Source organism: Gambusia affinis, linkage group LG07 (assembly GCF_019740435.1).
Source record: "Gambusia affinis linkage group LG07, SWU_Gaff_1.0, whole genome shotgun sequence".
NCBI lineage: Eukaryota > Metazoa > Chordata > Actinopteri > Cyprinodontiformes > Poeciliidae > Gambusia > Gambusia affinis.
Genome location: NC_057874.1, coordinates 6,064,797 through 6,081,289, shown reverse-complemented (window position 1 = coordinate 6,081,289; position 16,493 = coordinate 6,064,797). Strand labels below are relative to the sequence as shown.

The following is a 16,493-nucleotide window of genomic DNA, read 5'->3' as shown; positions in this document are numbered from 1 at the left end:
CTTTCTTTCTTTCTATTTATATCCACTTTCTTCTCCGTCTTCTCTGTAATTTGGGGGCAGATGTTGACTCAGACTGATTAGAATTTTGACTTCGCCGGTGATCAGAAGTCGCGCGTGCAAAACGGCCAACAATGTACGAACGGCGACAAATTTTCTGGTCCAGCAGTTTTGGTGGAAAAGCAATTAGGATTTGGAATGAGAGCTCAAACTGAATCGGAATTAAGCAGGCTCAGTTTACCCGTATATGAACGGCGTTCGCCTGAGAGCGGCCTATTATCGCTTCCCAGCATCCTCTTGGTCGAAACGAAGGGCAGCGGCGCCAACATGTGGGCCACCTCATCCCGCCCCCTCACACACACACACACACACACACACACACACACACACCTCCCCATGCTAACCTACAGGACTGGAAGAGGTTCATTATATATCGACACAGCACCGTGTTCTGTAATTGTTTTCCTTTTTTCAGTCCTTCCCTCGGACCTCCTTCCCCTGCTTGCTGGTCAAAGTGACAAATCCTGCTTTGAAACTTAATGAAGTTTGAAATAGAATTTGAGGCTACAATTATCCTGTCCGCACGGGCTGTCGCAGGGAATGATGGTGCCACCGAAACCCAATTACAGGAAGTGAGACCCCAGCTAAGCGCTCAGACCCGCAGGGAGCCGCGGAGTCTGCGACGAGTCCGGCGGCTGCTATGCATCTTTCCCGCCGGGTGATTTGAAAGGTCGTGCAGTGAGACGGGACTTGTGCGTTCCGGTGTGATTTTTTTTATTTATTTATTTTTTTTGGTGATTGACTCTGATTGCTGTTGATGTGATGCAGACAACTTAATCCGCCCCGATGGTTTCAGCTGATTCTTGTATGCCTTACTACAGGGGGTGACAAACTCGTTTTTATTTTGGGCCAGATCAAGATTGTGAATAAACTCGACGGGCCGGCTGTGGTGAAATGTGTCGATACGATCGATTAACAAACGTCTAAAGCGCGAATAAATAGTCGCCTCTGCACTCGATGAGTACTTCTTCTTAAAGTTAAATAATACTGAACATGGGTGTGCTGTGGTGGTGTAGGGGATAGCGCAGCCCACGTTTGGAGGCCTTCAGTCCTCGACGCGGCCGTCGTGGGTTCGATTCCCGGACCCGGCGACATTTGCCGCATGTCTTCCCCCCTCTTTTTCCCCCTTTCCTGTCAGCCTACTGTCATATAAGGGACACTAGAGCCCATAAAAGACCCCCTAGTGGGGAACAAAATAATAATAATAATACTGAACATCATTTCACTCTGATGGAATTTGACTGGATAGAAATAAAAACTGTGGGAAAAGATTGTGGCCACTGGAAAAACAAATGAATTTGGCTATTTGAAAAAGAGTCACAATTCTGACTTTTTTTTCCAGAATTTTCACTTTTTTTCCCCTCAGAATGTTTACTTTTGATCTTAGAAGATTAAAGAGAGAATAATTCTGGTAGATTCTAAAAAAAAAATCAACTTTTTTTCCTGTGGTCCTAATCCTCTTCCATTGAAAACTGCGATTGATAAAATATTAGTAAAGCATAAACCAGTTATTTTCAAGGTTCTGTGTATGTGTCCTTTTGGGCCACATCAAACATCACGGCGGGCCGGAGGTGGCCCACGGGCCTTGAGTTTGACACTAATGTACAACCGTCTTCCTCCTCCTTTCGTCTCTCTTCATCAAACCATTTGGCAGAATTTACGGGAACATGCCGTCATTTTAACAGTGAAAATCTGTTAATACCCGTCTCAAAAAATACAACTTATATTTGTAATCAGACCTCGTGTTCTAAAACTATAAATGTGCAGCTGCATTCAGAAGTTACCTAGTTATGCATTAGACTTTCTCTTCCTAAGGGAACGCATTAATCAGAGCAGCAGACAAGAGGCTCATGCTAACTCCGGAGGAACTCTCCGGTCTACAACACGGCCTTTGTTGTTGTGAAAGCAAATCTAAAGCTGTTGTTGAAAGAAAGCCAAAAGTGACTTTGTTTGTAGTTTGCAGTAAAAGAAGATGCTTTAGTCAGATGAGGACACTCTTTTGGCCTGTTTGCAGAAACACTGGAATAATGCACAACAGCCTGAACGCCTCATGGTTGGAGGAGCGTTCATAGCGGTGGCAGCATCATGCTATGGGCATCTTCAGCAGAGACAGAGAAGTGGGTTGATGAGAAGATGGATGGAGTCAAATTGCATACGTTTGAATAAATACATATTCACTCATGACGTAAAGCATTGTTCAAATATTGTATCATTTTCTAGGTCTGTAACATAAAAATCCAGCGTGGGTTATAATTCTGAATATTTCTAAAGCTAAAAGTGGTTTTGTGTGTGTGTGTTGTTTTTTTTTACAATTTCTTTTTACTTTCCGGCCTTCCTTTTGTGTTTAATCTGCCTCTCCACCTCCCTCTCCTCCTCCTGCGAAGCGACTCTCCTTTCCCTCTCAGCAGCAGCAGCAGCAGCCTGTAAATGGCCGCCTGATGGAAAGTGACATTTTCACAGAACCCTGTGAGAGAGGCGAGGCGATCTCTCCTCTTTCCAGCACAAAGTGCTCCTAATTGCCTGGTTGCATTTGCGAGCCCAGCTGACAAACTCGTGCAAATCAATAATTCTGCTCTGGGACTCAGGCCCCTCCTCCTCCTCCTCCCCCCACTTCACCCTGCTACATACTAGGATGACACAAACAAGCACACGCATGCATGCAAATGCTTAGATGTGTCTGGAAATGCATTTAGATGTATATAGATCCAGTCGGCACACACACACACACACACACACACACACACACACACACACACACAGACAGAGAAATGGTGGCAAACATTCTCTCTCTGTCTTGCTGCCTCTTTGCCGCCTGCCTTAGATGACAGAGTTTATCTGTGATTCTAAGACAAATGGGGAGAGAGTATCAAAGCATTAACAGCAGCCACAGTGCTGCCGAGGGCTGAAATAATGGATGGAAGACCCAGTGCTGCTCATTTCTACATGGCCTCTGCAGAGGTGGAAACTTTGTGCTCCTAGCTTGAATTGTACAGAGGACAAATAAGCGCAGCTTAAAATAGGAGCTTATTTAATAGGCTTTGTGTTTGTGCTCTGTTCTGGAACAAGATCCGGAAAACGTCACTGCAGTTTGGGAACTCTGATGGACTCGTTTCAAGCCGCTCAAAATGAGTCACCTCACGGTCGCCTTTTGACATTTTCGACAAATTCATTAAAAATAATAATAATAATAATAATAATAATAATAATAATAATAATAATAATAATAATAATAATAATAATAATGAGCTTAAACAGCACGTCGTGCGCCATGTTTTATTTAGCTTGAAATGCAGGCGTGCAAATGCGAGTGAGAGGAACATTGTTTATTGTTTCTAATTGCAGCTCTTATCGGGCGAGCGTGAAGCGGTTGGGGTGAAGAGCGGTACCGCCAGTTTTGTCTTTGGGCAACTTTTTGACTGGCCGAACTCCGTCTTCAGACATTTCATTTTGTCTTGTTACCTCCACAGGGTTTCGCGGGGGGTGAGGGGGAGGGTTGTGTGTGAGCAATACAAAGTTGAACACTGATAAAGACGTCAAACAAAAGTGGCGCGAGAACGGACCCTTGAGGAGCCCCACAATGACGTTTTCTGCTCCCAGAGGTAAAACATACTAATGACAATGTAACTGAGTACATAACAACCTCAACCCTTTTTCCAGCCTGTAAATATCTTAAAACTATGTGTCAAACGCAGCACTGGCATCGAGTAATATCACGGCAGAAGTGACTTTCACCGATGCGTCTGCAGACGGAACAGAGAAGCTGGTCAGAGTTGTTGCCTACGAAGCAAAGACTGAGGCAGGCGGTCACCTTCCAGCTAGACAACAACCCTGTTTTATTTACACCTTTTATCTGACCAGGAAGACCCTCTGAGATCAGCCAGGGAGGCATTGTCATGGCGGCGGAAACGCGAATCAAGATAGGGCGTGTACATTAAATACAAACAATAAAGCAGGATGACACACCTACTCGAAGAAAGCGATTTCTAAAGAAAAACAGCTTCATGAGTTCACTAAGCTTGAACTATTTTACATAAATGAATAGACACAAAAAAAACCTCTTTGCTTCACACCAGATCTGTTTGTGTAAAGCTGACAGAGGCCCATCACAGGAAGTGGTTCTACAGACGATTAATTCGGCTGGTTTGAACGCAAACCCTGCCCACGGTCTTAACACTCTAATTTTCTCTTTATGCTTTTGATCAGGTTTAACAATTGTGCGCTACTTCACGTCGGCCTATTACAAAATAAAGTCCACAGAAGTGTGTCTGTAAGGGACTGCGGTTCGTTACCCGTCTCCTCCCGTGATTCACTCTCTTTCTTTTTGCCCCAGGCTCGTCTGTGATGCAAGTGACGGCCACGGATTCGGACGACTCCACCACGGCCAACGGCATGGTGCGCTACCGGATCCTCTCGCAGACCCCCCACAGTCCCATCCCCAACATGTTTACCATCAACAGCGAAACGGGAGACATCGTTACCGTGGCCGCCGGACTGGACAGAGAGGTCAGTAATCGCTGTGGTGTTGTTTATTTGGGGGGGTTTCTTCCCGCTGTTCTAATTAGTTTGTTGCTTCACCGGCCAAAACATCAAACTTTTCCAAAGGTTCACAGAAACGATTACTGCCCACAGTTTCTACACTGGTAAAATGTGCTGCTATGACAGCATATATATATAATGAGCCTAGAGTTCCTGTTTTTGTAAGATTTCTTTTTTTAACTCCTACATTTAAGTTTAGCCTAAAACTATCAATAAGGAAAACAAATAAAGCCATTTATGGCATTCCCTCCATTAACAGCGGATATTTTATTGAGTTCTTATCTCCAAACAAAATTGAGCTGAGGAATATTTAACGTTGGTCTCGGTGCGGAGCGGGGGAGCCGAGATAATGGGCACGTAAATCCAGCACCTCTCTGCTTGCGGGGCGGCGAGAGGCTTCGTTTTATCGTTCTTCTTTGTCTCATCCGCGACTTATGTGTTGCTTTCAGTAGTCGCTCACCAACCCACACGCCGACACCGCCGCGCTCGTCGTCCCAGCTCCATCTTCCATCGTGGGCTGCTAATGAGGGAGGTCACAGAGGTCAACTTTTGTTTATCCCAAAGCCGGGTCTGGTTGCCTGTTAATTCTCTCCTCCTCCTCCTCTCTCTCTCTTTCTCTCTTTTTCCACACTCCATGGAAGAACCTGGGTGGATTTTCTGTGGCTTTGGGTCGTGGGAATCAAACCTGCAGCGTGTTAATTTCATGTGCTGTCCAGAACTGGGATTGTCCCGTCCTTGTAACTTACTTGGCTGAGTTTAGTGGACACGTAAACGCAGCCCGGCGCCAGTATCATCATGTTTATTTTCTAAAAACTCCCGTTTGCATCTCTTCATGTTGAAACCTGGCCAGGGAACTCCTTTTTTTGTTGTTGTTGTTGTTGCTGAGGGAATAATTATTAATATCTGCAGGGAAAAAACAAAAACCTCGGTTTTATAACAAGATAAACAATACATCAATCCCTCTCCCCTATCTAAATTTTTATACGGAGCTGGCATGGCTTTACAGAACGGCACATTTGTGCGACAATATAAATGAATCTAGTGAGCGCCTGCCAGGACTATGTCCCTGTTTCCAGCAAAGCTGATGTGAGCGAGGAAAAAGCTCATTAATCTGGACGCATCGAGCCCCGCTGCCGTACCCACCTGCCTGTGATCCTCACTCTAAAACTGGGACACACCTGGGAGTTCATCCACCTGCTGGGAAGGTCGTCGACATGTGCGAACGCGCCGCGCCGCGCTGCGCTCGCTCTTTAAGTGCATCCGAGCCGGAGGAGGGGGGTGTTTGGGGGGGCGGGAGGGAAGAGGTCTCTGAGCAGCTAAAGTAGCGTGTGTCATGCAAAGACATGAACATTCCCCACTCACTGCGTTGACAGGGAGCACATGGTTAACGCCTGTGTAGTACATATATTTATATTCTGCATCCTGTCACACTCCTGCTAATCCTGCAGCACCACGCTGGCGTCTCATTAGCATATTCATGGACTAACTAAGAGGAGACGCAGGTTCTCTCGCGTTGAGGAGGAAATCAGGGGGTAGATGCAGGGTGAGATCGGTGTCACTTACCTCTGACTTTGAAATATACCAATTATTCCTCCTTGCTCTGCACATCACATCCTTCACACCTCAAGCTAACCAAACAACACGTGTCGATTAATTCCTGAAATTTAAAAATAAATAAATAAATCAAACGTAGAGTAGAGGTCAGAGGTCGTTTTCAGTGTCTTGCAGGAGAACTTGTGGTCAACGTGATTTCACTCATGCACTTAAAGATCCCAAAAGATGTTGCTGATGACGACTACCTTTGGTTTTGGCTGTTAGTCTGTCGGCATGACTCACTGAATCTTGAATGTGCTTGTGAAATGTAGAAGAAAAATCGCCAACACTGCAACAACTGGCTAACACGGACATAGTGTGTCACATTTCACAGGTCAGAAAAAAGTTGACTTCAAAAAATAGCCAGGCAGAGAGGAAGTAGATCAGCTATGCTAGCTTGACTTTGGCAAACCTGGGATGTGGATGTGCGGTGGAATTTGATGTTTTTGGTTAAGTTAAAACAACAACAACAAAAAGGCGAGCCACACACAGACTCTCTGACAGACCATCAGCAGAGCAGCTGATTGAAGTAGCTCATCAGCCACCGCTGTGATCAGACGATCACCTATTAATAATCGCAAAATAGTCATCAAGTCTGAAAGCATAATACTGTAATGGATTGAATGTTCGGTTCTGTGTGTGGTAAATGTTTTCATGTTTGTTTGTTTTTTTTGTGTGTGTGTTGAATCCTGATAGCGGACTATTGTCAGTCAGTTGCTATGGCAACAAGTCTGTTTTATAATTAAGTTTTCCACGGGTTTTTTTCCGCGTTATTTTGCCTTTGCTGTGACTCACAGCATTAATTAATAACACCTACATTTCCAGGTTTTGTTTTGTTGATGGAACTGTTCCACCATGGCAGCGCAATTATGGGTGACAAATAAAAGGGTGAATCCACTATAACCAAGTCAATTCATTCATATTTTGTCATCTTACACCCTCAATTTTTTTTTTAGGTTTTAATTTTTTCAATAAAGGTTTGTCGACGAGAAGTAATACATTTGAAAATATGATTAAAAGAAGTTATTGTGTGCAATTTAGTGATATAATCACACTTCTTTATCTCTGATGTGCTACACAAGCTTCTTACAAATGGGCTTCATTTGTGTTTGTGGGGCCATGATTGCTGTGCCATGCAGTCAGAACCATAGAGTTGTCTTAAAAAATAAGTTGTAAATAGTTCTTCTCATCACTTTTATTATCACAATAGCATCTGAAATTATCATGAGAAAACTTTCCACACCTACTAGGCCCATTGTTTGTTGTGTTTGAGAGGGTTAAGCTGAGGGGAGGGAAAAAAAAACAAATCAGCTTTTTAGATTTGGTCGATTTTGTTTGTGTGCTTTTTTTTCTTTTCTTTTTTTCCCCCCCCAACACTGTACTAAAAGCAAATTTACTTGTTAGCCTGGAACAGGAATGACAGTCTTCAAATGAAGTACAACTCTGATGAAGCAGGTAGCAGAGTCCAACATGTCAAAGAGCCACAGCTGGCATGGACTCTCTCCCATTGCGGCCCTTTTCCATGCCAGCAGTTCGTCTGGCAGGCAGTGCTGCTGTCTTTCATTACCCCCCGGCTGTCTCAATCTCTCATGAGCCCTGGCTTGGAACTGTCTGGTGGTTGTAGGTGCGGTGGCGAGCGGGGAGGGGATCGTGGTGTGGAGCCGCTCGGCATCAAGCTGTCCCCCCAGGGCTGATGCCAGCTCCACACTGGACCGCCTCACCGACGATTAGGACATCTTCTGAGCAGCCTCAAGGACAAGAGCAGCCCACAGCCTGGCTCCACTAGGGCCTGACCAGGGGATACAGGCAAGAGAACCTGCATCCTAAATGGGCCTGGGGCCGCATTGTCTCCGAGATGCTGAGTTATGTTAATTCGCCTTGTTTAGCCGGAGCTCCAGAGGCCAGACGGCGAAAAACATCAGAGGATTACGAGCTGGTTGCTGAATGAGAAGTATTGATGCATGTAGGTGGATGTTGACTGCTTGTAAGCGAGCGTTTAATCAAGAAAATATCCACTCAATATCCACTTTATTATGCGCGCCGTGTGCGGCGAGTTAGCATTGAGCTGTGCGGCGGATCGCCTTCAGAAGAAACTAAGCAGCTTAATTTATGCTCCTCTGTTAAATAAATCGATGCCAGTGCTCTGGCTGAAAATTTCTGGCTCTTTGAGCTCCACTTTGTTTTATCGTAATGCTCTGAAATGTATACAAGTTGGAAATTTGGTGGTTATGATGTGCATAAATTCTTGTTCTATTGTGGTAGAACAATCCCACAATGAGCTGTTTAAGAAAAAAAGAAAAAATCCAAAACATCAAACATAAAGTGCCATCTTGGTAACAATGCTAACAACTTGGCCGTTGTGCATCTCATATTGCAAAACAAGTAGAGTTGTCAGTTGCAGTTTCTTGCATCCTAATTCATATATGACCTTACAAACAGGATTTGTTTTAATGATGAGTGTATTTAAATCTTGACTTGTTAACATCTCTGCCGTTTGACCACAGAGGGTTAACCAAAAACAAAACAAGCTAAAAATGAGATTAGCAATAAGAGTCAGGAATTTCAATCGCTGTCTCTATTGATTTTGTGGAGGCTATCTTATTTAGGAAATAACTTGTTAGGATCAAATTTAATCTCCTTCATGCCTTTCACGCTGAGGTATCTTTAATATTTCTCCGGCTACAACTAGATAAATGGGAAGAAATTGTCTCCTTGCTGCAGGCTGTTGGTACAAATATGCTAATATATGTTTAGCTGGTGCCATTATACGCCTGAATGGATTATATTTAAGTGCTTTCAAAGAACTTGGAACTTGTGGGGGGAAGAACTAAACCTGTTAAAAAAAAGACTTTAAAAAAATCCAAAACTACTTTAAGAGATGACAAATCATTTTGTAAATGTATATGTACGTTCCTCAGAGCTTTGAGGAAACAGCTGTTTTGAGGCGATGTTTAGATAAATCCTGACAGACTTTGCGATAACTTTGTATCCACTGTGAGTCTGTCTGCTTTATCTGGTGAACAAATGCATAAAGTAACAATGAGCTCATTTTCTAATGGCATTATAAAAACAGAAGCAACCTCCTGTTGCCTAAAAACGCCTTTAGCTACAATCTGATGGACCGAGACGCTCCCTAAACCAGCACTAACTTATGCTAGCTTCTTAGCGTCTTACTGGCTAAAGTTACATTTTGTAGCCAAATCAGTTTCTCATATCAGGTAAAACGATTAACACCGCTCACTGACATTAGTATAGAGCACCATCATCCTTTGTTAGCTAGTAATGCTTTAGTTCAAACTAACTACATCTTTTGCTTAATTCTGAATTAAAAGGATTTTTTTTTTTTTATGTCTAGCAATTAAGAAATTAGGGAAACATTAATATACAACGGCATAAGATATTGCCTGTAAGTCCTGACTTAATGACCACTTATCTGGTCAATGTGAAAACAGTGAATGTAACTATAGCCCCGGTTTGTGCTAGCGGTTTAGCAAAAGGGCTAATGTCATTTTAAGTGAACACAAACTTTCTCTAGTGTAAAATATTTGCATCTTTTTTTTTTTCTTTTTTTTTTGTTACATCAGCATTATTGTACAACACCATAATCCCAGGAGCCTATTTGTAACACTGTAATGATTTAGTTTTTACCATCTCTCTGTGTATTATCAGACTCTTCAGCTTTATTAGAAATCCTTAATTTTGCTCCGAACTCAATTTTTCACCTTCCTGTTTTTTGTTTTTTTTTTGGTGACCGTTTCAACAAACCTTTGTGTCCAGTTTCGGTGAGGAGGCATGACCCGCCGCAGTACAAGTGTTTATTTGCACACTCGCTTCGGCTATTTTCATCTGCTGTTGTTAGCCACAGTCTGTTCAAAACTGGATCTCAATCCTGGCCTGTGCATTGTGCTGTAACGCACAGGTGAACAGTCAATTAAACCTCCTCGTTCTGTATTCTTTCTTTCTTTTCTTTTTTTTTTTCCCTAACTATGAATCAAAGCTTCTTTTATGCGCTGTGTGAGCCGTTTGTGTGGATGTGGAGGCGTATCTAATCAAGTGGACTCAGGTTTACCTTCATATCTGAGTCAGTGTCTCTACAAAAGAGATTGAGAGCCTTCAGAGAGCAGCACGTCTCCACGCTGCAGGTTTTATTCAAACCATCTTCGGTTTCGTCCTTAACGCAGTACGGCGGACGACTCCATGCAGGGATGACAACGGGACACACACACTTCTCTGGACATGCAGTTCTTTCTTTTTGTTTTTACTGCTGAGAAGGAAAGTGATGAGGTTTTTTTGTTTGTTTGTTTGTTTTTATTAAAGATTTACGTGTGCATATTTATTAACTCTCACTACTCTGATACCCCTAAAAGAAATCCAGCCAAAGCCAGTTTCAGACAAGTTTTGGGGAAGTTAAAACCGGATCAGATCTAAACAATCTCTTGAGTTTTTACCGTCTCTATGAGTGCTATTTCATCTAGCCGCTGAAAGTGTAACGATATCTAAACAAACTGACAGGACGACGTGATGACGCTTGTCTTCAGCTGGGCCAGAGAAGCTCAAAGTTTTAATGGGAAGATGTATGGAGCTAATATTTGTTAGTACCAGCCGTCTTCCTCACTTCAGTTTTGGAGGAAAACCTGTTGGGACAAATATCCCAGCCCTGTAAGATCCATGTTCAAATAACTTTATTCTTCGTTCCTTTGTTTTTACCTCCTCAGCAATACAACGTTTTAACTAACCGTGTAGAAAAGAACCAAATATTGTAGGTTCTAAAAAAGGGTCTTAAATGTTTTCTAACTTTATTTGCGAAGTTCTTTAGGTGGGTGTGTCCTAATCAGTTTTTGAATAAAAAGCTTACTGACCTGACTTACTACGGCATAACAAAATTGAAAAGCATGACTAATAAAAGAAAAGTATTTAAACAAAATTAAACCGGTTTAAATTTGTCTTTGGAAGTATTATTGCTGCCGTCAACATACAGAAAGAGTTGCACTGTGAGGGAAGACGTAGAGTTGCTCTTCACAGATCCTCTCCATCCAGTTTGGTTGAGTTTGAGTTATTTGACAAAGATTGATATAAAATCCTATTAAAATAAATACTGAAGTCTTACTGGGTAAAGTAATAAAAAAACAAGTGCAGCGTTTTTCCAGAAACTTCTTCACACCCAGGCTTGTTTAATGGCTATTAAAATGTGATTAAATGGGTTCAAATTGTGAACACTACTTTAAGCGATCAGAGCGACGCCGCGGCGATGGGGTCAGCGACTCACTGGAGTGGACAGAGGGAGGGGAAGGAGGGAGCCGAGACTGTTTGACGCAGATTACTAGTGACAAGCCAATGAGTGTGGTCGGCGGGCGCCCAGCAAGCCAGATCACAATTCAACCGAGTCGAGACAGCAGCAAGCCTCACTCATCTGGTCTCCAACTCTTCTTCCCTCCCCGAGTGGTTCTGTCCAGAACCGCATTAAGATCATTCGCTCACCTGTCCACGTCTTGCTGCCACGAAGCCACATTTCACCAGCTCACATCAACATTAAATCAGGAGTATATAACTTTAATGAAAATGAATAAATAAATAAAAAGAGCTCCTCTCATGTGCCTTCTCCCAGTGCTAACTGTAGAAAATACACCGATTGGTCAGAAGCAACTAATCAGAGCCAGAAGGAGGGACTTAGCGCTGTCAATCAAGCAAAGCTACGCTACAGCTGGCTCATTTACAGTGGGCTAAATGTTCTGGCTAGTTAGCATAGCCACCGATGACGGCGGATAAACAGTTTTTCCAGAACGGCAAATTGTTTCTTCACCATTAGCACATTTAGCAACACTGTCATGGGCATGATTGACAACACTAAAACCCTCCTCTAGGCTCTGATTGGTTGGTTTGACCAGCGGTGCATTTCTTCAGACAGCAAAAGGAAATGGAGTAAACTGATTTATTTATTTTTTTCACAGATACAAACTGTCATATATATATATATATATATATATATATATATATATATATATATATATATATATATATATATATATATATATATATATATATATATATATATATATAAAAGTTGCACACTGTAGGTTTCAGTCCCTTTCTGTTTTGGCTAACACAGTCTCACCGGAGCTCTTTCATTTGCGTATTAAGACCATCGCTCGTTCCACCTCACCTGACAGCTGCTCTGTTGGGCAATTTGAGGAGTCAACGCTGGAAACTGGAAGCCATTTCCCAGTATTTGTGTTCCGTCTCCTGGAAGGCTAGCTGCCTAATTTGGGCCGTACAAAGAAAAAAAAAAAGAAGAAGAAGAAATGGAGGTTTTTATGGTCAGCAGAGCTCCGAGTGCAGATGTTTCTCTGGTCTCCGATGGCTCCTTGCTCGTGCAGATTGAGTTTGGCGTGGACTGTCGGCCTGTTTGGTTGCGAGACAAGCAGCTGCGTTGGACTTTAATCTGAAGGGGAGGTTTTTATTTTATTTTATTTTAATTTTTTTTCTGTTCAGCACTTCTGCTGTTCTCATTAGAGGGTTCCTGCTCGGACAGGAGAGTGCTCCCGCGGCGCCCGCGCTCGGTGCACATAAACACACGCCGGCCGAGTGCTTTTACATGTCTGAGTCCCACCTGTTCCCACTCACCGCAGGGTTAATGGATGCATATGTGTGCAATAGGAAGGCCGTAAACTTGTAACTACTCTCAGATGGGTGATATAACCCTGCAGGATGGCACGGACCCTCCCCTCATCATCCAACCCCCCGCCGAGCGTTAGCACCACCTACCGGCTCAGCTTCTCGTCCCCTGACCTGAGGAATGTGGCGCGTCCGTCAAAAAAGCTCCAGCCTGTTAGCTTCTCATAACCATCTGCTGCTATTTCAAGACCGACGCATGCGACTGGATCTCAATGAGTCTGCAGCGAGACACATTCAGTCAGAGGGGGGCGGCGTGTCTGTTTACCGAGGCCCTGGATGAGGCAAGATGGTATTGATATTTCATTATGAATCTAATAAAGGCCAGCCAGTATTGAGTTTTCATTAATAGCACTGGTTTGGTGCAAATGAACACGTCGGCGCACTTCATAATGACTCGGAGAGACGCAGAACGGCCCCGGCCGGACGCGGGCTTTGACCGGACTTATCTCCCAATCAGCCGCTTCCTTCTAGTCTTAAAAAGAAAGAGAGAGAGAGAGAGCGAGGAAGAGAGAGAGGCTGAGAAATGACATGAACAGCCAAGATGTGATTAAAAAAAAAAACATGGGAGGAGATCGAAAGAAGCTCAGAATGTGTGTTACGAAAGAAAACAATAAACCAGAGGGAGAAGAAAAGGGGGTGGGAAGAAAAAGGCTAAACATGGGAAGCGTTTTCTCCTGAACCTGTGGCTCACCACGCCTCTGTTCAGATTCGCTCCTGCTTCTTTAAGAAATCACAAGTGCCACTGGACTTCGAGTCATTAGAGAGTGCGAATGAATGTGCTGAAGCCAGCGCCGCACTACAAACAGGCGTTCAGACCGTCGCTGTAAGATTCATGGTGGATGTTTGAACAAAGGAGCAGGATGGTCGGGCCGGCCTTGATTTCCATTCTCTCTCTCCCCCTTCCTCCTCTCTGGCAGAATGAAGCCATATGGATTTATAGGAATAAACAGAACCCACAAAGCAGGGAGGCTTCTATACGGCCAGGGTGGAAGCACACACACACACACACACACACACACACACACACTGACTGACAGGGTGGTTGGATCTGAGTACAGCGTGAACTTTCAGTACCACGGACAGAGCCCGTCAGCAGGGACGCTCTGCCTTTATGTTTTCTCTTCCTTTTGATTCAGCCGCATTTAAACAGAGTTCATCATCTCATGGTTCTTCATCCTGGGGCTCCACTGTGCTGCCGCTGAAGGCCCCGGCCACGGGTCTACCGTCAGCTAGTTCTGGCACCAACACAGATTACGCATAATGCTCCATATCTTACCCCCATCTTCACCCACACTGCAGTTCTCATTTTGGACAGTAGATGTCGCTACAAAGGACAAAAAAAAAAGAAAGAAAAAAAAGCCCTGCTGAAAGAGTTGCGGCAGAAGAAGAATAATAGAACGTCGAATTGTTCTTATTTGAATGAAATTATTTACTTCTCGACAATCTTGGGTACAAACTAAAACAGAAAATAAATTTTTGTACTTTTCTGTTGGCTGTAATTCATTTGACACATCAGATAAAGACCTCAGCTTAGTTTGTTTACTTGCCATTAAGCAGTTATTACTCATCCACATGGGTAGAGCTCTGGGAAAAAAAACAAAAAAAACAAATGAAGAGCCCACTGCAGTGAACCCCATTGAGAACCTTGTGGTTATTCCACCAAATGTTGATTTCTGAACTCTTCCTGAGTTAAAACATCAGTGTTGTTGTTTCTAAATGAACATGAACTTGTTTTGTTTGCATTATTTGAGGTCTGAAAGCGCTGAATCTATTTCATTATTTCTCATTTTCTGTGAATAAATTGGAATTTCAGAAACATGTTGTCAGTAGTTTGTAGAATAAAAGAACAATGTTCATTTTACTCAAACATTTACCTATAAAGAGTAAAATCATAGAAACTACTTAGTTTCTATGATCTTTTTTTCCCCCAGAGCTGTGACTAGTAGCATCTCTGGATTATGAATCGAAGCAACAAAACAAAGAGCAAAACAGGAAATCTCTGAAATAATTAAGTTTGAGTCTTACTATTTGACTACTTAATGGCCATTTTGAGCTTACTAGACTCCACAAAAACCCCAGCTTTTATTTTTTATTTTTCTAATTAAGACTCAGTCTTAAGAGAAAAGAGGCAGACTGACCAACCCAAGCACATTTCTGAGGGTCTAGTTCTGCTCGGTTTGAGCTGTCATCTCACTCGTCACCAAATCATTCAACTTTCTTAACTTCTCGGTTAGAGACATGTGAGAAATCTTGACACGTATGACCGGCTGCTGGATCATTTACGTGAGGTCCGTCAAACCCTAAAAGTCTTTGATGACTCCACGAGACGCCGTCTGCGTGGAAGAGAGCTGCTCTGGCTGCGGCTGTAATGATGTTTTTGAGAATGACCTGAGGGCAAGAGTTACAGCAGGCAGACGATCACGTCTGAAACGTCTGTATTCACCACAGTTGTTAAAGTCATCTGTGCAGAAGGAAGACTCTTCCCTGCTGCTGCTGCTGCAAGTTCTGCTTATTTGTGACGGCAGAAGAAGAGGCTGCAGCTCTGTTGGGACGTTCTGTTATCTGGTCATCTGTTCATCGACTTTACCGGTCTACTGATGCTGGTTGAGGTGGTTGGGTGTCTGGTGATTAGCCGCCTTTCTGCAGGTGCATCCTGAACAGGTTGCCAGTTCGTCACACAAACCTGCCGTGCGGATCATCGTTTCGGCAACTTTCTGCAAATTCAATTCAAAAGCCATTGTTGACATAACTCATATCAGCCATTGGCACAATGAAATCTGTGATTACACAAATGCCAAAAGCACCATAAAGTCACACTGCTCGGTATAGACGCACCGATCCACTTTTGTCACTTCCGATACACATACAGATACGCGATGTTTAAAACTGAACATTTGGTATCAGCCGATACTAAATGTACCAAACTTTTCTTCTTTTTTTAATTTTTTTTTAAACGCAGACAGAAATGTACTGAATTGCTTATTTATTTGATAACTCTGTACCCGTACAGCGCGCTTAAATACACTTAATATCTTCACAAGCCTGGTCAAACATATAAAATGAAGACAACTATAATTTGTTAGGAATGTAAGATAAAATAAATAAATGCCAGATCTGGATTGTTTTTCAATATGTGAACCGATAAAGATATTAATATCGGATCTCGGGGGCTCAATAGGTATTATATATTAGCAAAATGCTTCCTGGAGATATTTCCTCTTCTATCACTTGTAAGTACAGATTCTCTCTAGTGACATCTTCTGCTTCAAACGAGAACTGCAGCGAGCTTAACGTGACACATGGTTGATATTGATACCTGAAGGAAAGAACCCATTGGTGACAAGCAGGATGTGAAAAACTGGCTGATATACAAACATTCACCTCATGAAAGGGATGTAGCTGTTGTTTCCTTTTCCTTTTTAAGAAAAATTATTATAAATGATGTCATTTCTATCAATAAATGCCAGAAACGGCTGACATGAGTTTGACATTAGCCTGCGTCCCTCAGTGCTGCTCCTCCTCACAATCACTGGACTGTATAAAGCCCTTTCACCTCCTTCCTTTAGCCAAAGCTTTTCCTGTGCGTCTTAAAGTGGCGGCACCTTCATTAGAGTGAGTGATGACCCGGGTCTGCT

General features: G+C 43.0%; 1 protein-coding gene across 3 annotated transcripts in view; it reads left to right on the top strand.

Moving 5' to 3' along the window:
* LOC122834324 (cadherin-4-like) overlaps nucleotides 1-16,493 on the top strand; it is a 301,525-nt gene that overhangs the window by 250,513 nt on the left and 34,519 nt on the right. For all 3 annotated transcript variants that reach the window (XM_044122665.1, XM_044122664.1, XM_044122666.1), the window contains one exon: nucleotides 4,388-4,560. In XM_044122665.1, the coding sequence (XP_043978600.1) occupies nucleotides 4,388-4,560 (173 nt within the window). The remainder of the gene's footprint in view (nucleotides 1-4,387; nucleotides 4,561-16,493) is intronic.